Source organism: Branchiostoma floridae, chromosome 13 (genome assembly GCF_000003815.2).
Source record: "Branchiostoma floridae strain S238N-H82 chromosome 13, Bfl_VNyyK, whole genome shotgun sequence".
In the NCBI taxonomy this organism is placed as follows: Eukaryota; Metazoa; Chordata; class Leptocardii; order Amphioxiformes; family Branchiostomatidae; genus Branchiostoma; species Branchiostoma floridae.
The window spans coordinates 3,711,784-3,727,384 of NC_049991.1; the positions used below are offsets into that span (position 1 = coordinate 3,711,784).

Below are 15,601 nucleotides of genomic sequence, written 5' to 3' on the forward strand. Positions count from 1 at the left end.
ACTCGAGTGGCTATATGGACTATTGCGCAATTCTGGCGATAGCTGTTACCGCTCTCTCCAAACCGCTTCTCACCCGACTTTGCAGAAGTATTCTCGAGATTGAGCGCGATTTGTACGACGCCACTTGGTAGAGAGGTGGCCAAGATTGTTTGCCAGACCATAGGATATATGAGACCGTGTATCGTTACCGTGCAGGGTGTTTAGGCACGACTTTCGTGTGAGTACCCGATGCTGACGGGGCGTATGCATACGCCCTTCACCGATAGGGCGAGCCTTTGAAGTAAAGACTGGGAAGGAGTTGTGAAACGCCACTTGGCAGAAAGGTGGCCCAAAATGTGTCATTGAGAATAGGCTATTTCATGTTCCGTGGCGCGACCGTTATTGTTGCTTTCTGAACGATTTTCGTGTCGACTACGTGAAATTCGGGTTGACGGCGGCCATTGGGGGTTAAGCAGAAGGGCGGGGGGCAAGCAGAAGTACACCGGGGGCCAAGAAGAAGGACGGGGGCACAGCAGAAGTACAGCGGGGGTTAAGGAGAAGTCCGGGGGAAAAGGAGAACGGGTAGGGGGAAAAGCAGAAGGAGTTAGGTGGGGGTGAAGATGGGTCCAACAGAGGAATATATGCAACAATCCCATGATGCTTAGCGCGTATTCTTCCAGGGAGCTATATATGAAATCCAAGATGGCCGACATCTGAATACCGTATCAGAAAGCCATATGTAATTACACTTCTTTAGAACAGTATTTTCTTACCGACTCTGATGAAGACTTGTCCAATGGCACTCACTCCCCACACCACGTTGTACCCCACGCTGATGCTGACCAGGGAGCCCGTGACCTGGACCCAGCCTGTTCCAACGGAGCCTGTGCCTCCATACGTGCCGCTGCGGTACCAGATCGTGCCGCTAGATGTCACTCCCCACACCCCACAGTGCCCGATTGATACGTACGAAAGGCCGCGTATTGGTGATCCTCTCACCTGCGCCCACCCCGTACCTACATGTACAATTATGAACGGTACAACGTGTCTTAAACGTTACTGTCACATCATGTACTAGCAATTAAGCGTCAGAGACAAGTGTCAATAAAACTCTCATTGAAGCATTCAGACAATTTGTGACAATCAAGTCAATGTAAATCTACGCATACGCAAATCTACGTGCACAAAAGACCCCCTGCAAGCTACGACGCTACAGTCTAAGTCTCAAACATCATATCCAACGCCTTGTCCACAATAACCTGTCAACGTTTTAGATGTGCTTTTCCGGAAAACAGAAAAACAACTCAGGTTTACCGTAGAAGAAATCAGAGAAACTAGTGACAGATATGGCAAGAAGATGGCTCAGACGTGCCCTGAAAATGGAAGAAAACAGTGGAAGTCACCACGTGGAAGAAAACCAGGGGAGGACAAGGTTGACATAAAGATCAAATTAAATGTAATGAAATTACATTAAGCTTCTGGTACAGAGTAAAGAGAGAAACACAACACTGAGATAGATGGAAAAAGACGACCCGATGTGCCTTAAAGGCACGGGATGAACTTAGGTATTAAGGCAAGGTGTTAACTAAATATGTTCTGTGTAATATCAAAATTTACAACACACGCACCTGATTGCCTTGCTGCGGTTACCCCAGTCCTGTAGTAGACTGTACCGGTAGTTGTAGCTCCCCAGACGTAGTTTCCTGACACGCAGACTGACTTCAGGGCCCTGCCCCTGATCTGTGTCCAACGTGTGCCCTGTGGACGCTGGGCCGTGATACCTGGTAGACACAGTGTTATAGCAAGTATTTATTAGTTACGATTTTTCATCAACGGATTCAGACTAAGAAACAAGTAGCTGCAGCTCCAACAAAGATTGCTAGAGGGCAATCGTGGCTGTAATATCATTATAACTTATCAAATAAGATTTATAAACGCCAGGCTGTGATGCACGGTAAACACAGCGTTATCGCAAGGGCCCCGAGACCTTTTTTTTTTCAAATCTCACAGTTAAAATCAATCCGGGACCCAGCAAAAAATAGGTGACATGACCTAATCATACAGAGCGTTACCCCTGCGATAGCCGGCAGTCCATCGATTTTAGAGCCCGGCTAGGGCTACATCTTCGACGAACACTGGCTCCATTGCGACCGTAGTATACGCAACGTGAACAGTAGTACTTACCGATTCGCACATAGACCCTGTACCTAGCGGTAACGCCCCACACGATGCCCTGGCCGGAACTGATCTGCACAAGCCTGACGGCGCCGGTTACTGTCAGCCACCCCGTCCCGGGGACCCGCTCGTTGCCGTACGTGCCCACTCGGTAGTAGACCACTCCGGCGGAGTTCACGCCCCAAACGCCGCAAAATCCGATGGACACGAACGACAAAGACCCTTCTACTGTGCCCCAGCCCGTTCCTGTGGTAAAAAGAAACATGAACTTCTGACAACAAAAGACACGCACCCAAAAGGTTCCTTTAAAAAGCAAAAGTGTCTATAATGAATTTAGGTTAGTTTAGTCACTTCAGTGTCACCAATACTTCTTATATGAGAAATCGTAGAGAAGCAAGCACAACTTTAGAACGCCAAGAAATATATGATCACACTGCTTGTTCTAAATTGAGTGACAGAGATTGAAAGTAGATTTTTTTGTATTTACTCTGCATGTGTCTGCAATACATAAAATGCGTACAGTCGAGATTATGCAATTTCCGTACTTACCGCCAATTTCAACGGGAACTTCTCCACCTAATTAAATATAAAACAGAAAAAGCGAATTACTTCAAGTTGTGATCTATCCGATGACAAAAACGTTGCTGATTTAAAGCGTTAAGTCTAGGGAAAAGACATCATCAACATAATTTTTATTAGTTTCCATTATGTCATATCAGAAACACATACGATTGAAATGCAAATGCATGAACTCGTATGATTGACTGTTTATTGTTTTTCAGTGAATTAAATGTCCTAGTGATTAAACGTACCTGTCTGCTGCTCACACTGTATACGTCTGGTTGGCAGACATGTACAAATCTCGTTTCCTGATTTCCAGACTTCGTTTTTCTGGTAAAAGAAAAAGAACGGAAAGACAACACAATGCCTTTTAACCTTATCATTTCTTGTTGTTTTTTCAGTGGGTTTACATAATCGTGTTTATGCATATTAGCAAGGCATTCGCTTCGCTCACTCAGTGGCTTATTCGGTGGTAATGGTCTGGTGTTATATCACCTTAAACACATCGGGGCAGGTCATTAAACTTTGATTATAGTATGACAACAAACAAATATCCAAATAACCAAAACACACACTGCAACTGCCTACAATTTGTATTGATAAAAGTAAGAAGCAACCGAGTAAAATAGTTGCTTAAAATTTGCAATCATTTATAGTATTTAAAATTCGCCAAACCTCATAGAGATTTCCGTCCTTAGAGCACCCACAGCTGCTTAAAGGCACGCAGTGGGCACCGCTGAGCACATAACCGTTATCACAGACACACGACTCCACGCAGTTCTTCGTACAGGGCCTCGGACCGGAGTCTGCGCATGTGCGGGGACAGGGAGTGGCACACTGGGAGTAGTGACTGTGAGGTGGACACGGCACCGCTGTGGAAAACAAGAAGAATGGATTAGTAGACCCCTTTATAAAGTCTTAATCTGCTCTCGCGAGAGCACTATCAGGCGTGAACGCCCGTGATTTTGGCGGGCCAACCTGTATACGTGAGGGTTAAACATTTAAGCAACCTCTACTTGTCATAAGGTATACTTTTAGCTTTAAGCCTTTTGGCGTAACGGTTTAGCGTCTGGGTTGGTGATCTGGTGGCCAGAATTCAGTGCGGGTTCGAATCCCGGGAATTAGATGGTGTTCTTCCTGTTTCTTTCTTACTTTGGTTCCCACGATCTATAATGAAAAAAAAAATTGCAAGAGTATTGTTTTACGTATTTTCTAAAGCATGGTCACTACTCGAGTACGGACCACAGAAGCCGCTCCTCCTCCACTGTTTTGGTTTCCCTCCCGCTGACACGCATGCGTCAGCGTACGCCTGTAAGTTCTGACACAGCACCAGCTGGTCGCCCCGGTACGCCGCCATGTCGAACACGCACGTCTCGACGAACTCCGACGGACTCACGATGGAGTGACAAGTCTGAAGAACAGCAAATTGAAAACATCATGCCTCCGTCAAGTACTAGTATCTACAGTGTTTGCGATTTTTATGTGAAAATGTAGCACAATCATTTTCATTTGACACACAACTTCCCCCCGTTTCCAGGCCATCTGCCAATTTTCCCGTTTCTGCATTCTTGACAGGGTATCCAATTACAACTCAACTCGGGAACAAACTTGGACCCGAGCCAGCGGGAAAAAACCTGAACATATACCAAGACTAACAAACAAATAACACTTACTGCATACCTAAGTTTTCACGGAGGCTGTCATGAAATCGACAAGTTTATCAGTAAATCAACGGAAAACTGCTGATGCTGAAATAATGTCATTTGGACCCCATGTAACATTTCTTTGTTTAAAACTATGAAGGGGCCTAGGGATAGTTGCTTTTAGTTTGAAAAAATAATTTTACTGGATAATGCAATAGACTCAGATGCGTATGAACACACAGGAACTCTTATAAGGGACAAAATACCGTGGCTATTATTACATTGATATGATGTCCTGACTTGATACGGCCGGTCGACAAATACTAAGCGACTGATATACATGTAGAAGTTTCTATAGCGGCTAACGTACCCTAAACGGTCCGTTTACAGCATTAAGCAGTCCACACTTGCTCGGATGCAGGTATATCTGCCGATCACCCGGGGGGATGTCGTTAGAGTCAAAATTGTCCTGAGGTGTTGTGTCCGGGCAGCTGGAGCAGAAAGATTTCACAAGAAGTGTAGGATCGATAACAATATGGGGAGGGGGTGAAGGGTACCACCATTAACTATTACTCTTACTCAAATACCGAGACGGGGAGCGCCACAGGCTTCCTTCCATGTACATTTTGCACGTTTACAAGAGTCACGTGATGTGACCTGACTGCGTCATCATTCCAGAGTAGAAGAGACCTTTAGTCAGACAAATGTTCAGTAACTTTCAGCTTCCTGGAGCTGACTCTAAAAAAATCTAAATACCGTTTCAATGATATCAATATCTTAGAAAACCAAGATAGGTTGAAGTCATACGTGTCGTCATCAGGAGCGATCCAACTGTTGCCGTACAGAAGGGAGGTGGAAGCGACCTGTCCTCCAGGGAAGAGGTTGTCGTCGTTCGGCTGGCCGTTGTAGTTTCCGCACATTCCACTCAGCTGGAACGTAAAATTATTTTAGTAATAGTGTATGGTACAGACTACAGACTTCATAGTTGTCTTCAATGCAACCGGATACAGACCCTGGCAATCTGATTCCGTTGAGGATTTGTAATGTAAGACGTCTTTGGAAGACTAAAGTAAATCCACACCTCCTAGCGCGAAAGGATTATCCTTCCCCTCGTAACCAACCTATATGAAGTTTTGCTATGATTTCGCTAGGCATAAGCATAGTGTCAGCCCACGTGTATTTTTATGTGGAGGACCACAGGAAGAATATCTAAGAATATTGTTACCCTAAATGTGGACCCAATTAACGTCAAGTCAGATTCGGAAGTCAGATTCGGAAGAAAGAGCAAAACTGCACAATCACTGCAAATCTCTTTTTATCTGATGAATCTAATAATTGTACAAGTCGCAATTTCAGCGACAACACTGCAATTTCCAATTAATAATGTCATCTGGACATCTTAGAGTCCATTCCAAGACACCATGAGGGTTTTTAGGCGACATTTATAATTAGTCTGAATTATTTTGAATAAAAGAATATCTGAGCCACAATAATTAAATTATTTTCAAAAAATTGACTAAGAAAATACTCATTTATTTGAATTTCTTTGAATATTTTAGAAATATTTTGAAAGAAACTGTACAAAAATATCTTTATTTAGAATAATTGTGAAACCTCTCTGTGATTATTTCACATTTACAAATATTTACAAAAAATGGTAAACCTGGCCAAATGGTAAAATTAGTTTATTGCCCCCATAAAAGTAAGCCCTATTGTTGCATCTGTCTATTTTTAGATTTCACTGCTGGGTACTGGTGGATCCTTTGTGGTGGGCCATTGTTGCATGGCACCCAACCATACTTTGCAAGGATGTGTGAATTGCTATCTTCCCAGCCCACCGAACCATTTACAAAAAATGGTAGAAAATGGTAGAAAATGGTAAATAATGGTAGAATGCTGTTATCATTATTTAGAAACCATTAGAAGTATCCAATTCCACACCATGAATATTTCCAAAGTTTTACAGGACCAGGGAAATATTCATAAAAGTGAAACAGTGTTAAAAATATTTCTGAAGTATCAAATGTCCTAAACATATAATTACAAAACTTTAAAATCAATTCTAAACAATGGCAACAAACATCCGCATGGTGTCTTGGAATGGACTCTACATTTGATTGGTATCGTGTCTGAGAATGTAACTTCTTTCATGACGATGGTCAGATTTCTACCAGAATAACTGAATTGGCTATTATAGGGAGAATAATTTTCGAGTGGAGTTTTGCTACCAGAGGAGTTGGTCGGCAATCGGGAACATAAAACTAAGCGTGGATTGACTTCCCTGTCAAATTTCCCAATTTTTTCTTTTGCCGATTTCTACGGTACGATCTCCGTACCCGCGTAGGAAGGCTTGGTGGGGGCTAGTCAAGTGATGATCTCGTAGTGCGAGCTTCATGTAGTCCAAACTCCTGCCTGTAGCCTACCTTTCCTTTGTAGGAGGCGGGAACGTTGATCTCCACTTTGTGGTTCCCGTCGTACGTGAGTGAGAAGCAGCGGTCAGTCTCGATCAGCACATTCAAACCGCTGATGGAGATGTAGACCTTGCGGTTCAGGCAGACAGGGAGGCTTCGGCGGTATCCGTTCACCTAGGGAAAGGTATGGAGAAATTGTACATTTTACTATACAGTCAAACCTGGCGGAGAAACCATCTGGTGCAGGCAACCACCTAGGAAAGGCAACCACCTGGGACACGCAATCACCTGTTACAGGCAACCGCCTGGCATAGGCAACCGCCTGGCGCAGACAACCACCTGGCACAGGCTACAACGGACACAGGCAACCAACTGGCAAAAGCAACCGCCTGGAGCAGGCAACCACCTTGGACACGCAATCACCTGTTACAGGCAACTGCATGGCATAGGCAATCAGCTGGCGCAGACATCCACCTGGCACAGGCCACAACGGACACAGGCAACCACCTGACGCAGACAACCACCTGGTACCGGCAACCACCTGGCACCTACGCAACCACCTCTTTTAGTCCATTGAGTGGTTGATGAGACCAGCTTTGACTGCAATCTATTAGGGGTATTATCAAATACTGTTATAGATTTGCTAAGTCAGGTTGTCAAAGGTTTTTCATCTATCTTAAATACTCTTTGATGAACTAAACGGTGTGTTGAACTTACCAGGACCTCTCTCCCGTCCCCGCTGCGAATCTGGATCTTGTACCCGTACACGGTCACCTCCACACGGTCGCAGAAGGTCACCCGCTGGCTATGACCGGGACGGTGGACGTTACGGACTGCCACCGTGAAGTCGGCGTGGCGCACTAGGACGTACTTGCACGTTCCTTGGAAGTCGTGACGACGGTTGTCGAACGTCATGTAGTGAGGATCACCCCATGCCAAGCACGTACCCGCTACAAGTAACAAGGATAATGTTTGATAAAGAAGAACGTATTGTTATAAGCTGATGATTATGATATTGGACTACATGTACACCAAGCTCCGATTCAAAACCATGTTTCACTCCCTGGTCACCTTAGGATTTCTGTATGGCCGTGAGTCCTGGATACTAATACTGGGGACATGAAGACAGGGATGAAATGCTGCTTCCGGAAGATTCTTGGGAGCATCTCACATGTTACACATAAGGAATAGAGTTAAGCAAAATGTCTGTTCTTACGAAGACATTCTACCCAAATTGAATAAGAAAAAGAATTAACTGAAGCTGCCCGGCCCCGTGTCATAGTCATTGCGGTTAGCTGACACTATAATGTAGGGAACCATCCATTGAGTAAGAAATGGGGTAGGCAACTGAAAAGATTCGAGGATTGACAAGGATGAGACTAAGGGCAGTATCTCACTGAACTTGAGGCACCGGTGCGGCACTGTGGGGTTCGAAGATTACTCAACGGATTTCAGAGATAAAGAGTGAATTTTCTTACGTTTTGTGTATTTTGTTGTCTTCTAAGTCATACTTTTACGTATGAAGCAATATCTAAACCTCCCCCAAAAAATTGGGAAAATAATAAGACATGTGCCGCAGTGAATGAACCCCACAGTGCGGCAACGGTGCCCCAAGTGCAGCGAGATACCACCTTAAGAGATATGGGGTAAGAGAGAAAAATAGAGTGAGTGACAGATAGATAAATGTAAACCAAGTAACATCTATCATACCAAGTACCATCGCATTACAATACAAAGCTTGACTAAACAAAAAAATTATTTATTATTGTATTGGTGTCATTGAGTCCGATGAAGGTACGGAATAGATTCGAAGGTAAAAAAGAGAAGCATCCTACGTGATGGTGTCTGACACGACAGCTGACCCAGGCATACATGGTTGATAGGTTCTGTGAAAGATAAGTAATACTCAAAATACTAAAAACAAATTATACGACGGTTTTCTGTAATCATTGGAGCTCCGCCGCAGTGGCATAACTAGTCGATAGGAGGCCTATAATCGAACTTGGCCTTCCTTACTTTCGTCCTCTACTAAATACCAGAAGTATTCATCCACAGCTTCTTGAGTTAAATTGACCACAAACAAAACACATACAAACACTTCAGTACCATAGGAACTATTTGGCAAAGATATTGAGTCGTAGAACTCTAGATATGATTAGTTTGGTAAAATGCTAATGGTTTTGATTAGTTTAATCAAATTCAGACAGATTCTCAAGTATCATTCAGACATTTTTAAACTTATGAACGGTGAACGGTGATTGGCCTACCTGGAGGATTTCCATCGCACCCGGCGTTCTGACTGTCTCCTGAAAACCACAGAAAACCCTCAATTAGAAATATGTATGAGGACGTAGTTTGTAAAAATAACTTATTTGCTTCGGCATGACACGCCATTTTACTTGGGAACTAGGGAATGTACTCCAGTCATGAACAGGGACGAGGGGGATACAGACTAAGTCACGTGGGGGACCGCATCCCTGCTATAGCACTACCCTGGCCCTGAAGCGATTGACGGACATATAACTGAGCTTGGCCTCCCTACCATGGTCCTCAATTTGCCATGAAGAGTTCTGTGGTTGACAGTTGCATACTAGTCCATAAAAGGTCCTCTGACCCAGCAGATTACAAGTTATGACAAATCTAAGTTTAAGTTTCATCTCGCTAAGATGTGATCAGAATTGGAAAAGAGTGACCCATGTGACCTCATGCATGGGATACCCTGTGGCTCCCGGGACACATTCGAGTACGGCCGGGCCCCGGGTTCATATGAAGTCGGACTTAAAATCATTCCGGGACCTGGTAACAAATTGACGCCGTGTTTCATCAAAAAGTCGGCAAGTTGATTCCCTACCTCGCCCCCCTTTAGCGATTTCGCCCCCCCCAATAAAAACGGGTTTACATGACATTTTAGAAGTTGATTTGTATAAATCACAAAATGCAGTTTCAGAATGATATAAGTAGACGAGTTTGATACATAACTCCATTCATAGTATCAATATTAACGTAATTACATGGTAATAAGATAGTTGAACTTGTTTCAGACAAGGAGGGTTGGGTCCCTTGTATTCCCATTATCGCATATACCTGAGTCTTGACATAAGATGTACTTAGGAACTGATGCATTCACTCGTGTTTCTTAAGACTCGTACTTTACCAGTGTTTGTGTAGCATTTAGCAACAGCTATATCAACTTGCGCGTAGATAGTGTTTATAATGAGAAACTATTATTCACGTGTGTTTTTGTTAGTGCTTTGGAAATGTTTCGAGCACAAGAATTAAGAAAACACTGTGACAAATTGAAAACATATAGCTGACGTATTCCGTACCATAGACGGTGTTGATTTATACGTTCGCAGTAGCACTGTTTTTATGCCACCTCAGCTGCAAAAATTGTCTTTTTCATTTCAATGTCATGTTTGCACCGAAAAATATAGTATCGACTTTCGAGGTATGGCATCTTACGGTACGGTAATAAGGTGCCATATAGGTACCAGGTAACACACCGTATACGTTACTCCCCAGGTGCAGTATAGTACCAGTTAGCGCACCTGTAATATGTAGTAACCAGCTGCTCTTGGGGGGGGGGGGGCGAAAACCCTAAAGGGGGGCGAAAACGCTAGTGATCCCGCCCCCCGGGGGGGCAAGATCGCTGTCCCACCGGCACACATTCGAGTACGGCCGGGCCCCGGGTTCACTTAAAGTCTGACTTAAAATCATTCCGGGACCTGGTAACAAATTCACGCCGGGGTCTATCCAAAGGTCGGCAGGGTTACTCCTGTCCAGGTTGCAATGTATCAAAAAATCATATTCTACTTTCAAAGACTTTCTAATAGACGCTCAAGTAAGTTTAACAACTGCTTACACTTAACATCAGCTGCAGTTTATGGTCTTCCTCTTCTCAGCATAAATGTGAAAGGACTTACCTGTTTGACAGATGAAGTATTTTCTCGCATTGCAGCTATTATCGTTCCACCTCAAACCTTCGTTGGGTAACAGGTGGACACAGTCTTCGTTACCTCTGTTGTTGGGTTCCCCAGGGTACCAGTTCTTGTAGCTACAACTGCTCAACGGTACACCGTCAGACCAGTGCCAGCCACCCTCATGCTGTTTAAGAAGAGAAATTATGTTTTATCATGACTGTGCTGTTATATCGATAATATTTTGTGTTTTTTTTGTATATGTAGCCTCGTAGTACTATTGTCTACATAGCTAGTAGTTTTTATTTGTTGCCATACAGTGTACCTTGTACTATTGTTGAGCAATAAGTTCATTCGTGCATATCGTAGAAATTATCATTATTTTGCCTTACTTATAAATGGTATTGTAAGACTAACTACTTTTTAAAGTAAAAGGTGGTAAAGATATTTTCAAGTTATAACAAGTGTAAGACTCAGCACTGGAAATCAAGTTTAGAAACAATCTTCAGCACAAGAAACGAGTGCCGAAACACGAGAGCTAACCCTAACCCTAACCCTAACCCTAACCCTAACCCTAACCCTAACCCTTACCCTAACCCTAACCCTAACCCTTACCCTAACCCTTACCCTAACCCTAACCCTAACCCTTAGCCTAAGCCTAACCCTAACCCTAACCCTAACCCTAACCCTAACCCTAACCCTAACCCTAACCCTATCCCTATCCCTAATCCTAACCCTAATCCTAACCCTAACTCTAACCTATTCAGGCCGATCTTATAGTCGTTCCTACTGTCCACCAGTCTTGTAACAACGGCAACTATGTGACAAGACTAACCCTAACCCTAACCCCTGACTCCTAACCCTAACCCCAACCCGAACACTGTACATATCCTGACCACGTACGTTAATGTCATTCAGACCGATCCAATAGCCATTCCTACTGTCCACCAGTCTTGAAACAGCGGCAGCGATGGCAGGTGTTTTCAAATCAGCAAGATGTCCGCCGTCCTGTTGGCACCGCCTCTGGGCCTCGGAGTATGTCTTCGCTTCGTTGTACACTCTGTAGCGTGTATTTGTCGTAGTGGTTCCCCCGTCCCCACCTAGTAAGGCAAGCAACATCAACAAATTAAGACCACACCCTTCATTGTAATGGCATTGCTAGTATAAGCTCTTTCGCAGACTTTACTAGGCATGTGCAGCGACAGGAGTTCTGTCAAACAGGAAGGTCCAAAACTTGTAAACATTCTGCCATTCTGTAGGCGCCATTACGTTCCGGACATTGTTACGTAAATCAAAACAATGGTCGAGACAAGACTGCGAACATGTTTACGTTTCATTCGACTTTACCGTTGAAATATATTACTTACAATTCTAGTCACCCGCAAAATACCTCATTCTTTATTTGTCGCGGGTACACCTACTAAGAATGTAAAGTACAGAGGCGTTGGCAGCAAAATTAGTGTGTGTGTGTGGGGGGGGGGGGGGGGCTTGTTACTGTACCACAACCGGTAGATTTCTAGCGAGGACACGATAAGTCGATTCTTTCACATGATGAGTAACAAATTAGCACTGATCTGGTGCCAACCATTTTTGAACTCGACCTTCCTTTTCGCAACCGCTACTTAAATACCGAATATCACGAAAATCCATACTCTGCTTCTCGAGTTATATGCTGTTGACCTACATATAGAGACACAACAGCCGGCCATTACCGAAAATGTAAACTTGGCGAAGGTAATGGTATTGCATCATTTCAATCCAATGCAACCTTTTCCCCCATATCCCCACGTTGTTCCAAAATATCTGCCAACTAATTGCATCTAAATTATTACTAAGACATTCCTCGGCTAAATGTCTAATCTTACTAATAAGCGTTCAAACATACCTGCATTGGGGCAGAACCTCCAAAGTCCAGTACTCCCCCACCCAGTGGTATATCCGGCATAGTTGATGGGCAGGGGGTCGGGGTCTGTCCACTGCATGAACGACTGGGTTTCGCCACCCCTCCCAACAGCAATGGTTCCGTCTGGGGACCAGGTGATCCAGAACTTTCTGTACTCTGTCTTGGAGTTGATTCCTGTAGGCAAAGACAGAATTAAAACAATAAAATTGGAGATCCCATACCTCCGTGCAATATTTTAAGAGTTTGTAGATATCTTGTCAAAATATAACAGTCATGCCCATTCTACTAGTTTCATCATGATGTTTCTGACCTAGGGCGAAGAGATGATGTTACAGTTACAACCATGCATGCATGTAGCCCGTAACCTTGCGTGGCCTACAGGTCTTGTTACGTGGTGTCCATTAAGTAAAAAAAAAACATTTCCATGCTTCACACACTCGGGTTCCTAAATTTTGGCCATGTGTCAGCATGCATTTCCTGCCAGTCTGCCAACGAAATCAGACGCAGGCCTGCTCAACCTTGTCATCCTGACAGTCTCTATTATCAACTGAGGGCGGGAACAAAGTTGAACCCATGACAGTGGGAAGAAATCTGTACACACATACCAACACAGAAAAGCAATCAGACAAAAAACAACAACTCTCTCAAAACTGACCAGATGTCCAGGTCGTACCACGGTTGGTGCCTTGCTTGCGGCGGCGTATGGCAGACTTTCTGTTACTCCAGCCACCGATGACGATTTCATACATGTTCGCCAGGTCCTGATTTTGGGATGACAACGCCACATGGACGTCATTGGTCGCCTTCACCTCAAAAGTGAACCGGTGTCCTGTCAACCTCGGCAGATCCCAGCGGTACCGGTAGTGGGTGTCCGTGCTGCGAATCTGACAACCTGATTGCACTCCTCCGTCCCCACCTAGTGTAGTAAGGTAGGCAAAAGTGGCGGACACTGACCAATGCAATGTGCGAAAAAGCTAGAATCTGCTTAGGTATTCCTCTGCCCCGACATGTACAGCTGTGCAACATTAGAGAACACATAGTCTCATATCTGCTTGGAGATAAGCTAATTACCAATTGCAAACCACATGGCCTTTAGGTTAGCTGTTACACAAAAACAGGGAAATAGGGGTGATTTCTGAAATTATTACATCGATAATAAAAACAGCTACCGAGGGAAAAAAAACGTGTATCATCGCGCAGGTCCGTGCAGAGAACATGCCAAACTACATACTCATGCGGCAAAGCGAACATACAGATACAGATGCGAACGCGCGTTACATCGACAAACACGATATTCTGTCGCCAGAGGTTACCCACCGGTCACAGACTAACAACGATGGCTCTTGCAACGTTGACCTTTAATTTCTATCTCAACAATACAGATTTCTCCATAACATGCTACCTAGTTTACGATCATAAGAAGTCATTTAAAAATCGTAAGCTGATACAAAATGTATCGAAAAGTACGTTCCTGCTTCCAAGTACGCTTGTGCAGCGACAGGAATTGTGGGTAATATGTCAAATGTGAGGGCCCCTGACATGTAAACAGCCAACCGTTGTCTCGATTTACAGTACATTGTCCAGACGTGCTTTGCTTATGTCTCGGGGACCTTCTTCTTGAACATGTTACCCACAATTCCCATCGCCGTACAAAAACTTTTACTCGGTAATGCACATACTTATTGGTGCACAAACAAAACATGGATAATATAAACTCTTTCACTCTTCCGAGTGCGCATGCGTAAACATGACATGACCTGAGTCATAGATCATATGTCAAAGGTGACAGCCCCTGAGACATAAACAAAATACGTCTGAACATTGTTATGCAAATCGAGACAACGATCCAGACGTGAACCGCTACAAGTCCTAGAACTTCACCTCTACAGTATTTAACACAATTCCTGTCGCTACGCGCGTATGCGCACTCAAAATGGCGAACGAGCTTACGTACCTTGTCCATGTCCTTGTACCTCTTGAGTTGATCCATGGTTAGGTTTGGGTCTGGGCCGGAAAAACAAAAAAGCCTGTGGGAATGAAAGACGAACCCTCATTTTCTTGATATATTATGCTGTCAGCTTGGGACGACATTATGAAGGAGAATTTAAAGTGAATTTAAAGAATTTAAGATAAATGCTGCTTTTTTCAGTTGTAACAATATTTTGATTCCAATAATTAAGAGGAAATGTCTGCAAGGATCAAACAATGATTACAAGGGTAAAAAAATTGGCTCGATTTTACGCAGTGATAGTACTTGATCCACAACCCCTCAAAGCAGCGTTCTTTTAGATCAAGACACCTTGTTGCCATGGTAACAGGCAAATCAAGTTTTCTGGCCATTTTCTCCAATTTTCGCATCTACACATTATGACGTAATCACTAAATATGGTATCGCATAATGTATGATTCCTACCTCAGCCCGAAAATCTACAATAATGATCACCAGCAGCAGCACAAACATCCTCCGCATGGTGGCGCTCGTGGACGCCATGATGGGGCGCTCTCGTCACCAGTCCAACAGGCCGGTCTACAAGGTCGTCCCTGTTGTCATGGAAACAATGACGTTGATGATAACACTTTAAACACTTGTTAATTCAAACTGGTCATCCAATAGTTTCTTGTAAATTCTACCTTCTAGGGCTTTCAAAAATTATGAACGAAGAAATCTATTTCGGGGTCGAATTTGCTAATAGGGCCTTCACACTGAAACCGAATTAGCAGGAATCAAGCAGAACAAGCCGGAATGAAGTATTTGCAAAATTCGTGCCACATTCGGGGCCATTCCGAGTGGGAATTCCAAATGGACCTTATATCCTTAACACGACAAGGAATGAGCCAAAATGCCGTCAGAATGAAAAGTCTTTTCTATTCCTGGGAATTCGTACTGTATTCGAGAAATTCTTGCTGCATTCCAGATATTCTTTTGGCCACATTCGGACAGGATTCGAAGTGGCTTGCCGTTTTGGTTCTCCATCGAATGAGATCAGAATGTTTCGAAAAATGTTGGAATGC

At 43.8% G+C, this 15,601-nt stretch overlaps 1 protein-coding gene across 1 annotated transcript in view; it reads right to left on the reverse strand.

Annotated features, from left to right (window-relative positions):
• Nucleotides 1–15,147, reverse strand: part of LOC118429347 — a 26,235-nt gene extending 11,088 nt beyond the window's left edge. Inside the window, exons 1-19 of the mRNA XM_035839828.1 lie at nucleotides 15,003–15,147; nucleotides 14,544–14,616; nucleotides 13,245–13,505; nucleotides 12,572–12,763; nucleotides 11,590–11,786; nucleotides 10,693–10,873; nucleotides 9,037–9,075; nucleotides 8,605–8,655; nucleotides 7,487–7,719; nucleotides 6,782–6,943; nucleotides 5,166–5,287; nucleotides 4,729–4,849; nucleotides 3,958–4,126; nucleotides 3,391–3,587; nucleotides 2,967–3,045; nucleotides 2,704–2,730; nucleotides 2,164–2,400; nucleotides 1,608–1,760; nucleotides 753–995 (exon numbers count right to left, since the gene is read on the reverse strand). Of these exons, the coding sequence (XP_035695721.1) occupies nucleotides 753–995; nucleotides 1,608–1,760; nucleotides 2,164–2,400; nucleotides 2,704–2,730; nucleotides 2,967–3,045; nucleotides 3,391–3,587; nucleotides 3,958–4,126; nucleotides 4,729–4,849; nucleotides 5,166–5,287; nucleotides 6,782–6,943; nucleotides 7,487–7,719; nucleotides 8,605–8,655; nucleotides 9,037–9,075; nucleotides 10,693–10,873; nucleotides 11,590–11,786; nucleotides 12,572–12,763; nucleotides 13,245–13,505; nucleotides 14,544–14,616; nucleotides 15,003–15,080 (2,815 nt within the window). The 5' untranslated portion in view covers nucleotides 15,081–15,147. The remainder of the gene's footprint in view (nucleotides 1–752; nucleotides 996–1,607; nucleotides 1,761–2,163; nucleotides 2,401–2,703; nucleotides 2,731–2,966; nucleotides 3,046–3,390; nucleotides 3,588–3,957; nucleotides 4,127–4,728; nucleotides 4,850–5,165; nucleotides 5,288–6,781; nucleotides 6,944–7,486; nucleotides 7,720–8,604; nucleotides 8,656–9,036; nucleotides 9,076–10,692; nucleotides 10,874–11,589; nucleotides 11,787–12,571; nucleotides 12,764–13,244; nucleotides 13,506–14,543; nucleotides 14,617–15,002) is intronic.
• Nucleotides 15,148–15,601: the final 454 nt, after the last annotated feature.